Source organism: Ovis canadensis, chromosome 3, assembly GCF_042477335.2.
Source record: "Ovis canadensis isolate MfBH-ARS-UI-01 breed Bighorn chromosome 3, ARS-UI_OviCan_v2, whole genome shotgun sequence".
In the NCBI taxonomy this organism is placed as follows: Eukaryota; Metazoa; Chordata; class Mammalia; order Artiodactyla; family Bovidae; genus Ovis; species Ovis canadensis.
In genome coordinates this window covers 124,718,751-124,737,274 of record NC_091247.1, presented here as the reverse complement: position 1 = coordinate 124,737,274, position 18,524 = coordinate 124,718,751, and the positions used below count along the sequence as shown (strand labels likewise).

Here is an 18,524-nt window from a genome sequence, read left to right as displayed (position 1 = left end):
TGCCTTCTAATTGCCATTGCAGTCACTATAAATTCCTATAATATCCTCTGTCTAGTCCCAACTGGATAGCATACTCCAAGTCACCTGTACCATTAATAAGCTAAAAACAAACAAACAAACAAAAAAAAAAACCCGCAATCACCAGGCAGAGCAAATTTCCAGTAGAACAAAACTCACCCACTCTGGCATGTTCATTACCATTTGCAAAAGCATTAAAAGACTCAAAACAACATTTAACATTTCATTTATGTTATACAAATATTCATTTAACATTAATATTTCATTTAAACTTTTATTTTTAAGCTGAAATGTCATTATTCATTCAATCCATGGGCATAAATACCCTTAAGAATATTCATAACCAGTAAGTGGGAAAAAAAGTGATATAAAAACCATAGCATGTATTCTCTTGGACAAGGAGTAATACAAAATTTAACATAACAAATTTTCAGTCAGTTTTGGAACCTGTGTCCAAATCTAAAGTTAACTGAGCTCAGCATTTATTGTGCATTATTGTGATATGGTAATATGCTGGATATTGATGGTACAAAAATGAAAAATAGGTCCTTCCTGTTAATTACCTCAGAATTTTCTAAGGACGGTAAATACATAATTTCATTATAAATATTTACGTCCCCACAACCGCTCTCCAGCAGCCTAAGCCACCATCATTCTCGCCTATGAGACTGTAATCCAGTTCTCTTTGCGCTACTCTGATCCTTCTCTAATCCTGTCTCACCACATGGTTCCTTCTGTTGCTCTTAAAATAAAAAGTGAACTCCTTAGCTTGGTTACAAAAGCCTCCTGGGCTTGGGGGCTCTAGCTCTGCCTCCTCTCCAGTCTCATCTCCTCCCACCTTTCTATCAGGTTTAATAAGCTCTGGTCATAGTAGCCTCTTTCTTTGCTGTGAACACAAGCTTGTTCTTGCCTGTGACCTTTAAACTTTGTTTCTTTGTCTGAAATGCTCCTTTCTGACTCTTCAAAGAGTTGCAAAATTTAAAATATCAGCTTGGATTTCAAATATCACCTCCTCAAATATGTTTCACCTATTTGGTTTCAAGAATTCTTGTATTCAAGAATTCTTGGTTTCAAGAATTCTACTTCCTATCATATCACTTTCTGAAAAGGACATCATCCTATTTATTACACCTACCTAGCACAACTTCCGTTCTGAAAATAGAACAGTGCTTTGCATCTTATACAAATTAAAATTAATAAAAACTCTTCGCTAAGAATTTTAAGTTGTGATTTATATGAATTTGACATTCTAAAACTGCACAAAAGGGCTGACAAATCCAAAATACCCATCTACCTACCCAGCCACCTTGTGTCTGCCCACAATAGATGCTTAGGGTCTATCTAATTGTGTCTATTTACAATGTTGTCAAAAGAAATGGAATATGTATTATAGGAGAAAAGCAATGACAGTTATCAAGGGATGCAAAATTTAGTTCCTTACAACTAACCTGGGCAAAAACTTCATCTCTCTAGGTTTCAATCTACTGATTTGTACATCAGAGGTTACATTAGATAAATTTAAAAGAACTTTTCAGTTCTAAATTTTACTCATTTGCAGAAGACTTCTTCTAAATAAAAACTTTAATATTCCCTTAAATGTACATTTTAAAATAACTTGAGCACAGTGAGAAGGGAATATCAGGCTCTCAGTTATGGGTCCTGTCCGTTTGTAGTTATTTTGCCTTAACTACTCTTTTTTGATGCCTCATTTTTTGACTCCTTTCCATTTCCTATTCCAGAGTGGGGAAAAATACTGAAACTATCCATAAAAGCATATTTAATTATACAGTCATCCCTCCCTTAGAAAACAAATGTACTTCTAATAATGGCTATATGCCAAAAAATTTTTAAAAACCAGAGTACTAAGAAGAATTAGTTTTACACATTCATCTACAGAACATTTATCACTATTTTTCTAATAACTTACACAATAAGGAATCTATTACATTTTCTGTTAAACTAAATCAAAAAATTTCTCCTGCAAGTAATACTCCCTATTAACACTCCAGGAAAAAAAAAATCAGAATATTGAAACATACAAAATAAATTAAAAGATTAGTAGTAGGTAAAGACAGAAAAGTCTGAATAAGGGAGCTAATTCTTAAAATTAATTAATAGTATTTTTTTTTCTAGTGGCATTTCAAATGAAGCAACGATGAAGGAATTAGTTGTGAAAAATCTAAAGTATATAATAAAATTATGGGAAAGAAGCTTAGACGATGCAGTAAGTAGAATTAGTTTGAGGTACAGAAAATGCAAGCAGAAAGATAGGATTAAAAAAAAAAAAACTATTTCATAAAATGACAAGAGGTCCCTCAGCACACCAAGAAAATAATCAGGGAATTACTTTAGCTCGGTAGGGGTACCCAAAATAGTATGCATGTGAAAATCCTAATTTAAAACACTTCATATAAGATAACTTGAAAAAATAAATTCTGCAGTAAACTTAAATTAGTTGACTACCATCTTAACATGGCAATAAAATTGCATTGTGAAAGAAAGTCAGGGGTGGTGATGCAGTTAGTTGCATGAAATTACATGCTGTGCTATGCTGAAAAGATAAAGTATCATCACAACCCTACATTTATAAACATATACACACAATATAAATAAACAAATGAACTGATAGTTAATTAAGTGTATCCTCCATTTAAAATTTTTCATTTTCCACACTCATAGCCCATCACTGATTCATTTTTACTAGCTGGAAAATGGGAGAAGGAATTTAATATCATACAAATATATTAGTTTTATTTCCTCAAGATATTTCATTCCCATTCATCTTTAAGTTTACTACCTGATAATAACTTAACACATCAAAGTCAATAGTGGTAAAAAAATTCTTTTTCCAAGGGATCAGCAAAAGTAAATGCTTCTCAGCTCCTTGAAAGCTATTGTAAATGTAAATAAGGTAGAAATCAGTACATCTTACCCAACACCAAACCAGCTGTATACACTGCCTCACGGAACACATGACTCACAACTAAGGACAATGTGGAGTGTCACAGATTTGTTACATAAGCTCATTCTGGACTGGTTAAGATAAACTGAGGGTAAACCCAGTGACAGACACATCCTTTATAGTCTACAGTTTTTATCCTTGACCCCAATCTCAGGCCTTTAGAGGCTGGGGTACTTCCAAATCTTCCAGAAAGTAAGATCTTGTGGCCAAAATATAAGCCTCTAAAACTTCAAAATATTACATTCAGTGAGCAATATATTGTCATTTAGAATGAAAAGAGAACTAATATTAATATTTTAATTATATACCATGCATCAGGGAAGGAGTGAGATGATTTGCTGATGAGATCTCATTTAAACTCCAAACTGAACTGGGGGGGGGGGCGGTGGGGAGGGACTGAAAATACCTTTCACCACTGAAGTCCTATGAAAATAACTAAAACATAAGTCATAGCCCTTGTTATCATGACTGCTTTGAACAAGAAGGCAAGAATACAGCTCAAGGCTATATCTGCAATGGCGAAGTCAATGTTCTCTCAAAGTGTTCTTTACCAGTGCAACCTGAATCTCATATCAGCATTCACTGTAATTGTGGGGGACATGGAAAAAACTATCAACCACTCACCATAATGCATGTAACAGTTTCCTTTGGTGGGGTCCAGCTCAATAGCCTTCAAGAAGAACTTTTCAGCCTCACTCTTACGACCCTTGAAAAACAGAGAAAATGGATGATTCAGCAGCACATCGAGAGGGATTCTTCACCTCCTGAGCCCATATGAGGTAGACTAATGTCTACCTGGTATGCATCATCAAAAAGCAGTGCTTTGTTTTTATCTAAAAGGGATGATTGAGCAGAATGTGTTGAGAGAGAAGACTGAAGTCAGAATCCTAGAAAACGTCAAGGTCAGAAGAGACAGAGTGAGTTCATCAAAGATGTCACAGACAAGAACCAGGAGAGCAGGAGAAGAAAAAAGGGAAAAAATGGTTTCACGGAAACCAAAAGGATGAGAGAGTTTTCAGGAATGGTGGGAAACGTGTTTTCATTTTCTATTTTATTTTTTCCCTTCAATTTACATTGTCGACATTCATTCATTCATTCTTCCTCGTAAAGAATGATGATCATTTTAGCTTTTGAGATGATTTTGTCCTAATGTTTACTTTATATAGGAAGAAACTAAGTCATAATTTGTTGAATCTCAAGCAAATCCTTGCTGCTGTCAGTCAGGACTACAACATACATAAATCAGGATTTAGTCTAAAGCTAGATCTTCTCCCTAGCTACAGTTTTAAGTAAACATTAGCATCAATATCAGAAGAAAATAAGCAAAAAGTAGGAGCATAGGCTTATATGTAATAAACTGATTTTTCATGAATTAATAGCATAATCCAGGCAGATTCTAAAACTAGACATTCTTTGCTGTGTTGTAGTTTCTGAACCAAAACTGCCTACAGGGTAACAAAAAAGGGGTGACTCAAGGTAAGAGAAAAGTCCAAAGAAGACCCTTCCTAAAAAAGCCCTGCCCTGTATGGCAAGGGCAAAATGAAGATCTACGTTAACTGGGTAGAAGCAAGTCACGGGTGGTGCCCAGAAGCTGTGGGTCTAAACAAAAGACAAACCATCTCATCTGATCGTTCCTTCTAATTCATACACTGTCTACCACATTAGCTTCATGTGATGTTTTTCTTTCCTCTTCACATATTAAACCACTGTTAAGGAGATAATTATTCCAAAGATAGAGGTATATGATTAACCTAATATTCTACATTTTATGCAACTTTGACTCATGTCTCCAAAAGACCGCTCCTTTTTGTTTATTCATTTTGCTTAAAAAGCTCATTCCGTTGCTCTTTTACTCGCCCATTATTCCAGCAGCTAGTGATAACTACACGATCAGATCACTGACTTTCTCTTTCATTTTACTAGCGATCCTAATGTCAATAACTCCTCTTTAATTTATAAGAAACATTTTGCCAAATATCCAATAATTAAACATTAAAAATTCTCCTGTGATATTTCTCAGTGTTTTAACTTCAAAGGAAAGCAAAAGCAAAATACTTGCTACACATATTACCCTTTTTTGAAGTTAGTAAGAATTAGCAAGAATCTTACCAAGATAGGATCCCCTACATGATTAAATAATTGTAGTGATGTAGGCAGTCTACAATATGAGTTAAGAGCACAGATTTCAGGAGGCAGAGCAGCTCTCACACTTTTGTAGCTAAATGACCCCTGGAGAATAATTTCATCTATAACTTTCTTTATTACAAAAAAAGAAAGCAGGTAGAGCAGAGAAGATTTTTTAAGGCAATGAAACTATTCTGTATAGTACTGTAATGACAGATAACAGGTCATTCTACATTTGTCAAAAACATACAGAATACACAGCACAAAGAGTGAACCCTAATGTATACTATGGCCTTTAATTAATAATAATGTATCAGTACTGGCTCATCAGTTGTAACATGTACAAGACAAATTCAAGTTAACACAACCAGAGAAGTGTAGGAAGATAAGAGATTATATACCAATTCTACTTTTGTAAACCTAAAACTGCTCTAAAACGAGCATTTATTATTTTTTAATATGATAATAAAATCTATTTCATGTCATTACAGAATTATCTGAAAGGATACACATGAAGTATTGTTACAGTAGATAGGCATATTCTATGCTTATAATAAATGTTAACTTATTTTATTTGTAGAGTGTTGTTATTGTTCAGTTCCTAAGTTGTGTCCAATTCTGTGACCCCATGGACAGGCTTCTCTGTCCTTCACTATCTCTTGGAGTTTGCTCAAATTCATATTCATTGAGTTTGTGATGCCATCCAACCATCCCATCTTCTGTTGCCCTCTTCTCCTCCTGCCCTCAAACTTTCCCAGCATCAGGGTCTTTTCCATTGAGTTGGCTCTTTGCATCAGATTATCAAAGTATTGGAACTTAAGCTTTCACACTGGTCCTTCCATTAAATATTCAGATTTGATTTCCTTTAGGATTGACTGGTTTGATCTCCTTGCTGTCCAAGAGACTCTCAAGAGTCTTCTCCAACACCACAGTTCAAAAGCATTAGTTCTTCAGTGCTCAGCCTTCTTTAGTGTCCAATACTCACATTCATTCATGACTACTGGAAAAACAATAGCTTTGAATATATCGACCTTCATCTGCAAAAGTGATGACTCTGTTTTTCAATATGCTGTCTAGGTTTGTCATAGCTTTTCTTCCAAGGAGCAAGCATCTTTTAATTTTATAGCTGCAGTCACCATCTGCAGAGATTTTGGAGTCCAAAAAAATAAAACGTCACTGCTTCCACTTTTCCCCCTTCTATTTGCTATGAAGTGATGGGACGGGTGCCATGATCTCAGTTTTTTGAATACTGAGTTTTAAGCCAGCTTTTTCATTCTCATCAAGAGGCTCTTCAGTTCCTCTTCACTTTCTGCCATTAGAGTGGCATCATGTGCATATCTGAACCTGTTGATATTTCTCCCAGCAACCTCGACTCCAGCTCCTGATTCATCCAGCCTGCTATTTCACATGATGTACTCTGCATACACATACATACATAGTATACAATAAAATACAGAGTTCTGAATGACAAAGACTATATCTTGCTTTATTCAGAGCCTCAAAACACATGGTCAGTCCTTAAACCATCACTGGAAAATAATATACTAAGAACTTGCACAAGATAATAAAAGAAAGATACAAGATAAAAACTATCATTGGTAAAGAGCCTGGACAAATGTTTTATACAAAAATATAAAGGTGTCTGTGAACTTTATTCCACTTAAGTTTTAAGGACAGAAGAGAAGAGAGTGGCTCACTTATCACTGCCACAGTAAAGAGTGTAGTAAAATCCTTATGTGTACAATCCACTGGCAAAGCAGCAGTGGTGGTGGTTTAGTTGCTACGTCATGACCGACTCTTGTGACCCCATGGACTGTAGCTCACCAGGCTCCTCTGTCCATGGGATCTTCCAGGCAAGAATACTGGAGTGGGTTGCCATTTCCTTCTCCAGAGGATCTTCCAGAGCCAGGGACTGAACTCAGGTCTCCTGCATTGCAGGAAGATTCTTTACTGACTGAGCTAAAGCAGCAGTATATAGCTTTAAAAAATAAATCAAAACTCAACGGCTAGTCATCTCAGGTTACTCAAATGAAGCAGGTTATTAAAAGACAGTGAGCCCTACCACCTCCTAGATGCAAAACAAATATATCGAAGGCCAGAACATTCTTTTTGTGTGGGAAGTAGCAAACCACGACTGAAGCAACTTAGCAGCAGCAGCAGCAGCAGCAGCAGCAGCAAACCACCAAGTAAAAACCCATCTTTCTACTTTGATCACTATTTAGTCAAGTGACAAATTATGTGGAAAATAAAAGTCTCAGGAGAGTATATAAAATTTAAGATTCAAGCAGACGCATAAGCCAACCAAACACACATATCACTGGATCATAGGAAGGGTAGTAGGGAGGTAACACTGAGTTTAATCAAGTTTACTCTTTTCACTATTACTGTTTTAGAGGGACTTCGGTTTAAAAAGCAGAGAAGAAGAAAAAAATCATGTCTCAGCAGGTTTTTTCTTGGCATCGTTTAGGTTACATCAGCACTTCTACAAGCAAGCATTACGGAGTAGCCTCTGGTTATGCAAAACCCCTCATATCAACCATCCTTACTCATCGCGTGTATTGTTTGGGGTGTTTGAGAAAACCAAGAGAAAGGGACTGTGGTCGGTATGACAAATAAGGGAAATGTGAGTGGAGTGGCTCGGTTTCCACTGCGAGGTCTATGACTTATTGGCATATTCATTTGTTTTTTTAAGTTAAAATTTTACTGAATTCCTTGTGCTGTACTAAGTAGTACGGATACTCAACTGAACCACACAGAGTGTCCCTTCCAAGTCTGAGTTGCAGGAAGTACATAGAAAACAAGTAACCCAATAAGCAAGGGAGTCAGCTAGAGAACTGAGCGCTCACGACTTTCTCTGACTCTCACTGAGGGATCTGACCTGGAGCTGAACCAACCTCTGTTTGAATCTTGCTGCCTCTATTTATTTATCTGTGTGACTCTGAGTATCTTTTGTAACATCTCTGAACCTCTTTTACCTCACTTGGAAAAATGAACATAATACCAATTTTGAGGGGTTGCTAAAAATCGTTAAGTCAAGTGGAAATTACTGCTTTCAGCAATTTTATATAATCGTCTGAGATTTTTATTTTCCTCATAATTTGGCACTTGAGTAAACAGTGATCAAAGGAGGAAGATGGGTTTTTACTTGGTGGCATAAAAAGCTCTGACATTCTTTGATTTTTCTCCTATCTCCTCAAAAAAAAAAAAAATCATTATTTCCACCTTGAAGGCCACTATCTGGTTCCTAATTACCAAAATTCAAAAATACTTTGTAGAACTTTATGTCATGGTAGAAACTAAACTTCACAATTTTCCTATAAAATATCACCCATTCCTATCACTTTCCCCTTCCTCCAATAAAAGACTCTTCCAGCTCACATCTTTAATGTTACTATAGATTTCAGATTTCCTGACTTACTTGTCAACTTTGCAGCACTTTACTGAGTATGAAAAACACAGACTCAAGATTAGTGTCATTTAAATTCATGAAGAAAAGTATTCTCAGTCAGAACTAGTCTTGGCCAGGTCCTCTTCTGATTGGCAGCAGTGAAATATACACATTAACGTAAATATTCAGTAAAGTTTAGATAGCCTGTTCTATAGCATATGATTAGTTCGCAGCAAATTTATTTTGCTTTCTAATTAAACTGGATGCTACCTTCCCTGCTCAGAAACAGGCGCCCACCTGAGCAGGTATACAAGATAAACAGTATCTCTTTCGACAGCTGATCAATGCTTTTTCCAACTACAAAATAAAGGAATATAAAAATAGATACTTACATAGTAATATTTACACATATACAATTCCTCCCAAACCTGGAGTTAAGGACAAAGTAGGACTTCAGGAAGCACTCAGGAATATTAAACATGAGAGAACTATATATTATTAATGGCTTCAGCTTGAACTGTCTCATTTTTAAAAGTTAACCATACACCAATTTTTTTTACTTATTTTTAGTAGCAAATCACTCATTACATCTACCACCCTACACACAAGTGTGTTTTGATGCCACAGCTTAGAAGTGTTATTTTACTGAATGACCTGAAAATATCAAGATTCTACATTCTTGCATGTATATATTTGTAATGTAAGTAGCAAACTAATCTTGTCCTCTAAACTAGAATACTCCCTTAAGACTTTACTTTTTCATCTATAGCCATCCAAATATTCTATAAATATAATTATCAGTCAACAGATGAACAGGCCATCACTATTTTCTCGTACATAACTTAATAGCATATAGTAACTCTTTAGTTATTCACGTGGTCACATTTTCAGTAAACTACAGAGCTATGAATAAAGCAGTAATTTCTCCACTTTACATGTGGAAACTGTCACACGAGCCAAAGTCTGTGCTGTCCTGTGCTTAGTCGCTCAGTTGTGTCCGACTCTTTGCAACCCCATGGACTGTAGCCTGCCAGGCACCACTGTCCATGGGGATTCTCCAGGCAGGAATACTGGAGTGGGTTGCTGTGCCCTCCTCCAGGGAATCTTTCCAACTCAGGGATTGAACCCAAGCCTCCTGATAAACCATAAAAAGTGGTCCTCAGACTAGCCTGATTCTCATCCAAATATACATATCGCAATAAGGGATTACTTGTGCCTTCAGCATTGGTAGGAACACCAGTTGCAGCCATGGGTGTTCAGTCAGATCCAACTTTTTTGCAATCCCATGGACTATACAGCCTTCCAGGCTCCTCTGTCTATGGGATACTCCAGGCAAGATTAAGTGGGTTGCCATTTCCTTCTCCAAGGACCTTCCTGACCCAGGGATCAAACCCCTGTCTTCTGCATCTCCTGCATTGGCAGGCAGATTCTTTACCACTGAGTCAACTAGGCAACCCAGTAACATCAGTTGGAATAACACAAAAATTAAACCAGAGGATTTTCCTTAGGTTGCCCTACTCCTATTTAGACGCTGCTTTAAGTTTACTATAGATGAGTCTCTTTCTGCAATTGTGATCCAGCAGTCACTTTCATACATTTTGTGTTTATTTTGAGGGAATGTCTGACGATGATAATGGTTGGTCATTCATTCAAATGTGTATCTACATAGACAAGAAATAACAAAGGGAAACAGCCAATAAAATGGATCTAAAAGCTTATATGGGCTTCCCTGGTAGTAAAGAATCTGCCTGCATGGCAGAAGACCTGGGTTCTCCCCTGGAGAAGGGAACGGCAACCCACTCCAGTATTCTTGCCTGAAGAATTCCATAGCCAGAGGAATCTTTTTCTAGTGGACTATAGTCCATGGGGTCACAAAGAGTTGGACACGACTGAGCACGCAAAAGCATATATGCAACTTAGTGTGTGCATGCTCAATCCCAAGCTCCTCTGTCCATGTAATTTTCCAGGCAAGAATACTGGAGCGGGTTGCCATTTCCCAGTCCAGGGGATCTTACCCACCCAAGGATTGAACCCACGTCTCTGTGTCTCCTTCATTGTCAGGTGGATTCTTTACCACTGTGCCACCTATGAAGCCCGAAAGCTTGTATCTAGTTTGGTAAATGTGTTGTTTACAGCTGCATTATAGTTTGAGTGCAAAAGGAAAAGCAATAAAACAGCCTTGAAAAAATAATCTGTGAAGGTCCTCATTTAACAAACAGAAGAAGCATTGTTTGATAGTACATCTTAACATCAGTGTTTATATGTGAAGTGTCTTCAGGATATAAAAGGTTTTCTCCTCACATGAAATAGATCATTTTAAAAAAATCTAACAATTGAATTAAATCTTACTAAGGAAGATGATTTACATCAAACCACTTAGTTCTAAAGTCCCTCTCTAAGTCATTATGCATAATCAGTCAGAGATAACCCTAATTAAAGGCAAAGTCAAGGGGCAAGGGCAACGATAACCTTCAGGATGAAATGCTTTATTATTATACTACTGCAATATTTACCATCAAATTATCAGGGACCCAAAATTTGAGGATGACATTCATTTTTTTAGGGGCAGAATACTATTTCTTCTAAAAAAGTTTTAAAAGTAGTAGAATAATGCTACAAACAAACAAAAATGAATGTGGCTAAATAGCTTAATGGTAATAGTTTGTGTTTCTCACTGAACTGTCCCTCAAGTTTCAACTTCTATAATTGTCAGGTCTTTGGTGATCTCTTTTCCCAAACGTCCCAAAGCAGAAGCCACTTCACAGACACCTGAAATATACTGTCATTAAGCCTACAACATACGTCAAATTAAGGGCAGCCAGTGGTGACAGGGAGTGACCTCACAGTGTCCAGGGGTAGCATCCAGAACAAGTGCTGAGACCTCAGCAGGGTGGTATGGCTCTGGGGCATGCCTGGGCAAGGCTGGAGCCCAGAACCACAATTCCAAAGACCAGAAAAAAGCTTCCCTGAAACCCACCCCAGGTCCCACTGCAGAGCCATCAGATTTCAGGGTGAGGAATTAGCTCAGACCCGGTTGATTCCAGCAGCTTCCTTCCTAGCTTTTTGAATATCAATAAGCCTTCAGATTTAGGTGAACCTTTGGATGGGAGGAGGCCACAAAATTGGTTGAAATGAAATGGCAAAGTGGGATAAAAGACTTCAGCAGACTGAATTTCATTTGAAGAAGTTAAAGTCCATCAGCCGTATGAAGCTGGTATTCTGGCTTCAGTGTCAAACGTGTTACATCAGCAACAGGCACAAATCAGCAGCTTGTTAATACCAAAATATAAGGGTCAATATCCCTAAAAAAGATATGTTACATTTACTCAATATCCAATTTACCTAAAAGGTAAATTAAAACATTGAGATGTTATTATTCATCTATTAGCAATGTTGCTCGCAAATTATAGAACTCAGTATTCCTGATGGCTATTAGAAACTGCACTCAGCTAACACATAGCTAAAGTATAGAAAAAGATAGTAAGATATTCCTGGAAGTAATTTGACATGCCTCAAAACTTTTAAGTCACAGATACACTTGCTAAACAATTTTATCTCTAGTTATTTGTCCTAAGGAAATACCTGTAAATTCCAAAAGGTAGCTATTTATTTTCATTACAGCATTGTTTATACAAATTCAGTGTCTATCAGCACAGACTTGGTTAACCACACACCATTTCAAGGAAATATGTATCTATTAAAATGATTTCGTAGAAAGTATTTAAACCACCAGATATTTCATGATCCATTGCTAAATGAAATAAGCGGGTTGCAAGATGCTGCTTATGTTCTGATTAACTTTTTTTTTTAAATGAAAGAATATTTTAAAGAGGAGGCTAGCACTACCTCTATCACTGGCTCATTTCACTGCTGGATTTCAAAGGCGAATGAGAGGGTTGGTTCTCTGGTATCTTAAGACTGATGCAGAGGGAAGTACACACCTAAAGTAAACTATTAAAAAAATACTGCTGCGTTAGTGTCAAACTAAGTGTCCTGAGAACACAGAACAACTTCATCCACTGGAAAGGGAATCCTTCAGAGATGTGACATTTCACTACACAGAAATGAACTAAGCTCCTGCTGTGTACCATGCTGTGTTATAGTCCTGGTAATCAAGATGAAGCTCCTGGCCTCCTGCAGTTCACACTCTAGTGGTGGAATGGTAGGTTCACACAGGAGCAGTGACGCTGTCGGTCTAATGTAGTTTGGTAAAAAATAAATAAACAAATAACACAGGCTAATGTGAGAGAGCAACACACACTGGCGGTGGGATGGAGTTTGAGAAAGTCCTCAAGAAAAGTCTCTGCTGACGCTGGAAAAGCAACCTAAGTAAAGGAAGGGAGAGAACCATGCAAAGACATGGCATGTTTGGAATGTCAGAGCCTAACAAAAACCAATATGGCAGCAGGGGAGTAAACTCCACAAAGAATCACAGGAAATGAGTGTGAGAGACTGGAGTGATCAGGTTGTGTAGGGCAAAGTGGTCACTGTAAGGAGTCTGGAGTTAACTTTTTTTGGTAGTAGAAGTCACAGTTTCAATACTGGGTGTCACATGTTGCTTTGACTCGTAGCATTTCCTTGGTGTTAACCAGCAAAGCCACCGCACAGCCTCTGGGAACTACACAAAATATGGAACACTTCATGAATACATGTCATCCTTGTGTGAGGGCCATAATAATCCTCTCTGCATCATTTCAATGTTAGGGTATATGCTGTGGAAGCAAGCCCTGGAATTTCTCTTAACTAGAACAGAACACCATGGAGGATTTTAGATAGAAGCAAAAGATGATCTCACATATTTTTACAAAAAAAACCTGAGATCTTGACCGGAAAACTGACTGCATCAGGCACAGAAAAAAAGGAGACCACTGAGGAGGTTAATACTCCACGGCAAAGACTAGGGTAAAAGCAGTGGAGCCAGTGAGATGTGGTTAGATGTGGAGTATTTTGTAGACGTATGACTGATAAGATTGGATACAGGTATAACATACAAACAGGAGTCAAAGATGACTCCATAGCTTTGGCTTGTGGCACCTAGGTGAATGCAGGCATCATTTACATGCATGAAAAAGATTTCTTGAGAGCAAGTGTAGGTAGGAAGGTACATGTGTAGTGGAGCAATCAATTCCTATTTGATTGAGATGCTACAGCAGGAGAATATGGAGGACTAATTCAGAAAGCCTGACCAGAGAGGAAGTCACAGATCAAGCTTTGGCAAAAACACCAGCTATCTGGTAGCTCCCCTGAGAAGAAGTTAAAAGAAAACTTGCAAGAATGCCAAGAGGAAAGCAAAACCAGAAAAAAGGTAAAAAAACAAAAACAAAAGAAGCCTTTATTTAAAGCATGGTTTCAGTAAAAGAGAAGAAAAATATATTAAATTACTGTTTAAAATAAGTAGCTTGACTTTCACAAATATTTTAAATATTTTATTAGTAAAAAAATATATGGTACTTTCTATACAGCTTTGCCATTTATGAGTTAAAAAATTAAGATTTTAAGGTATTAATACAAATAGCCAATTTCTAAAATATTACATAATGAAAGATGTTTAGCTTTATTCAGATATCCTGTTATATAACAAACTTTTACTTCCTTTCTACTTCTGTTCAATTGCATATTTTCCCTTCAAGCTTAAAGACATCATCCACACATACTACAATAATATTTCAGTAGGAGATAATTAATCTGATAGGATACAACCACATTTTAAGCTCTATCTGGGCAAATTGCTTAGGGTGTTTTGCACTGCTACTCTAAACTCAGTTAAAACTCTTCTCCGTCTATAATATAAATTTATGAGAATATTTTATTATTAAAATGTCTGAGGATGTTGGGGTGAAGTAGAAATTTTCTTTAGTTTACAATTAAACTGAAGATACAGATATCCTAAAATTTTACTTTGTAATTATGAAATCATGTTTAAATATCAAAATCAGCTATTTTTAGACTTCAGAATAGTACACAGAATTTCTCTTTGACTCATAAATTCAATAGAAAAATATGTGTTTGTAATTAAAACAATAAACTTTCAGCAATCCATTAACTTTACTCATTGATTTGCTTAATCCAACAAATATTTACTGGGAGTCAGACATGACTGAAGTGACTTAGCAGCAGTAGCAGCAGCAGTGTTAAGCACTGGGATGAGAATGGTGAATTAGGGCCAACCTTCACCTTCATGAAGAGTCCAAAACTGTAGGTGTCATGCGTACAACATAATATTCTAAGTGAATTTCACTTAGAATTAGTTGAAGTACTTGGGAAAGTCTTCCAAAGGAAGTGCTGCTTGCTCTAAAAAATCTGAGAGCTGTGTGATTAACTAGTTGAAGGGAGACAAAAATACATGAAGTAGAGACACAGCAAAGGTAAAATCTCTGTGGCAAAAACACTGCATGAACCCACCGTGAGGGAGCCAGAGAGAAGGAATAGAGGTGGGCTATTCGGAAAGGTTGAAGGTAGAGCCCACCTTCAGATAGATTACATGCAGGAATTTGTCCTTATCTGTTTTGTCAATATCACTCTGAGGGTTGTGTGGATAATGGTTGTAATGGGAACAGAAGGGATGCAGGCAGATTAATCCAGGCTTTTAAAAGAGAGTGATGGGCTGATAATGGAGAGGAAGACTAGTGGACTGACAGGACGGATATTTAGGTAATACAGATAGGATTACAAGATGGATAGGAGAGGGAGAGGGTGTGAGATGGAGGTCACAAAGATGACCTCAAGGTTTCTGATCCTGAAACTGAGATAAAGTAGGTAAATAATCGAAAAAGACCAGGTTAACGGAGGAGAATCACAAGCTCAGTTCTGAGAATAATACAGTACCTTTGAGACATCTGAGCTGTCAAAGGTGTGGTTTGTTAGTCAGGCTAAATCAAGAGAACTAGGTAAAACAGTATTTCAAGAAGACACGAGTAGTCAATTACGTCAATTTCTGAAAAACTCCCAGCGGGTTTAGTGACACAGAGATCAGACACAAGTAAGTTCAGTAAGGTGTATTTTTACAGAATAATAGGTCTGGAAGCCAGAAGGAGGGGGGGGTAAGTCTGGGGAGAGGGTTGAGGAAACTGATGCCCTCAGTCAATATGTCTGGCTCTGAAGGAGAGGGGACATGATCATGTCAGTAGAAGAGAATGAGACATATTGGGTGTTTGGAAAAAGAACATAGAAAATCAAAACATAAATTGGAATTAGAAATAAAGATTAATGTGTAGATTTACTTTTTCATAGTTGAACTGAAAATTAAAAGAGAAAGCCTCAAAATTCTAGAATTCTTAGTTAACTTTCCAGTTATAACCAAGGCCAAAATAAACCAGTCTGGAATTCTTTAAACTGAGTCTTTTCCTTCTGGGTCCCCTAAGAGAACACTTGATTCCTGCTTTTGTTGTGACCCTTACCAGACCCTTACCATATAGACTCTTATTCCCACTTGTAATCTCTTCTAATCATAAACCACTGTAGGAGATTGATTTAGTCAACACTTAGCCAAAAGCTGGGCTTTCCTGCTGGCTCAGACAGCAAAAGCATCTGCCTACAATGCGGGAGACCCGGGTTCAATCCCTGGGTTGGGAAGATCCCCCAGAGAAGGAAATGGCAACCCACTCCAGTATTCTTGCCTGGAAAATCTCATGGATAGAGGAGCCTGGCAGGCTACAGTCCATGGGGTCCCAAAGAGTTGGACATGGCTGAGTGACTTCAGTTTTAGCCAAGGGCCAGATGCTGTATGCGTGAAGGCTCTTCAGTCATGTCTGACTCCTTGTGACCCGACGGACTGTGGCCCTCCAGGCTCCTCTGTCCATGGGATTCTGCAGGCAAAAATACTGGAGTGGGTTGCCATGCCCTCCTCCAGGGGATCTTCCCAACCCAGGAATTGAACCCGAAACTCTAACATTTCCTGGCTGGGCAGGTGGGTTCTTTACCACTAGCACCACCTGGAAAGCTGCCAGATGCATGGTAAGTAGTCATAATTGCATGAAAACTTTAAATATATTGGAAAAGAGAATACTGAAACACACTTCATACTGGGAAGTCCTGTTGCCTCCATGATAGTGTGTGTAGGCTTCAGTGGGTAAATCTGACAACATCATGAGGCTCGTGTGACACCCAGAATGTCACTCCTGTCATTTTTGTCAATACCTCCTCTATACAAGGGGGAAAAAAAAAGAAACCACCATTTCAATTAGCCTTCCGTGGCCCATAAGATGCCACCACAAGTTCACAGAAAACAGACACTAATAGGACACTTCAGATGGACAAAGCGGTCCATGTGATCTCTGTTTCAGGAATCAGTGTCATTGGAAAGCCCCCAGATAAGAGCTACTGCAACAACTCCAACCATCCGGCTGCACTGTTTGTGCAAATGGGTGCTTCTTGTTTGTCATGAGAAATTGCTGGATTGCTCCATCCCAAACTGTTTAGCCATGACGTGGAAAGCTGCTACGCTGATTGGTCCCCGAGAGGCAGCCTTGGCTCACAGAGCTCAGAGCTGACACTCGTGCTCAGAAGTTAAACCCCATGGGGATGGTTAGGAAAGCTGCAGTGTGAGAGCGGAGAAGCGGGAGTGCCAACAACAGCTGCATTGCAGCTGGGTCGCAAAGGAGAACAAGCGATCCCCGGACACCATAAAAGGCAGGCGATCTCTGCACCTCCATTTGCCACTGGCAGGCTGCCACAACTCTAAAATCCAAATGCTCTCACAAGAAGATAAAGCCAGATGTAAATAATTCCCTAATTTCATACCTTTTTTTGGTAGAAATCTTCAGCAGTAAGGATACAGAGGGTTATTTAATTTATTTAGATGTAAATTTCTTTGATGACTGAATCAGTGTATGGCATAAAAGCACTGGATTCAGTCACAGAAAGTGTTAGTCACTCAGTAGTGTCTGACTCTTTGTGACCCATGGACTGTAGCCCACTAGGCTCCTCTGTCCATGGAATTCTCCAGGAAAGAATACTGGAATGGGTAGCCATCTCCTTCTCCAGAGGATCTGCCCAACCCAGGGATCAAACCCAGGTCTCCTGCATTGCAGGCAAATTCTTTACCATCTGAGTGCACCAGGAACCTGACTTCTAGTCCGGTTCTGATACCAAGAAGATGAATCACCAAGGAAAACCACTAATTTGAATAGGTTTTGCTTTTCTCAATTGTCAATCAAAGGATATGGACTGATTAAACTCTACTGGCTTAAAAAATGGAGTTCAATTCAGGGAAGCCATCATTGGTTAAAAATTCAGATTAGAGAAAGTTAAGCTCTTAATTCACATCATACTCCTTTGCTTCCATTGCTTTTCAACTCATGACAGAGAAAAGGAATGCCAGTTCCTTTTCTCCTAGATCCAGCCAGCTGACACTGAGACTGGGGATAGTAGCCAAGACCTAAACTCCACTGTATTTTAATTTACTAACAAACAAAATTAAATGGAATTGGAATGAATGACCCCCTTATTTTCTTCTGAAAGGACTTTAAGGTAAAGATGCCTATCAAAGGTAAAATGTCCTGAAAGTGAAAGTGGCCCAGTAGTGTCCAACTCTTTAGGACCCCATGGACCATACAGTCCATGGAATTCTCCAGGCCAGAATACTGGAGTGGGTAGCCTATCCCTTCTCCAGTGGATCTTCCTGACCCAGGGATCAAACCATGGTCTCCTGCATTGCAGGAGGATTCTTTACCAACTGAGCTATCAGGGAGGCCAAAATGTCCTATAAAGGTTCTTATACAAACCAGACCACATGCATATTGAAATAGTCTACTGTGCTTCCTATTTTGTAAGTAATTCTCAGAAGCAATTCTGGTTTGCCTGAAACTACTCTATGTCCACTGTTAGAGGGTAAAAATAATAGCCATCCCTTCCTGGTTTGAACAAATATTCTATCATTGTGAAGTCACTCAGTCGTGTCTGACTCTTTGTGACCCCATGGACTGTAGCCCACCAGGCTCCTCCATCCATGGAATTTTCTAGGCAAGAGTACTGCAATGGGTTGCCATTTCCTTCTCCAGGAAGGAATTATTCTATAGTTACCCTAATTGTTGT

General features: G+C 38.2%; 1 protein-coding gene and 1 pseudogene across 2 annotated transcripts in view; both read right to left on the bottom strand.

Annotated features, from left to right (window-relative positions):
• Positions 1-18,524, bottom strand: part of TMTC2 (transmembrane O-mannosyltransferase targeting cadherins 2) — a 436,273-nt gene that overhangs the window by 104,004 nt on the left and 313,745 nt on the right. For both annotated transcript variants that reach the window (XM_069584133.1, XM_069584134.1), the window contains exon 9: positions 3,605-3,686. In XM_069584133.1, the coding sequence (XP_069440234.1) occupies positions 3,605-3,686 (82 nt within the window). The remainder of the gene's footprint in view (positions 1-3,604; positions 3,687-18,524) is intronic.
• Positions 13,116-13,216, bottom strand: LOC138438427 (U6 spliceosomal RNA; annotated as a pseudogene).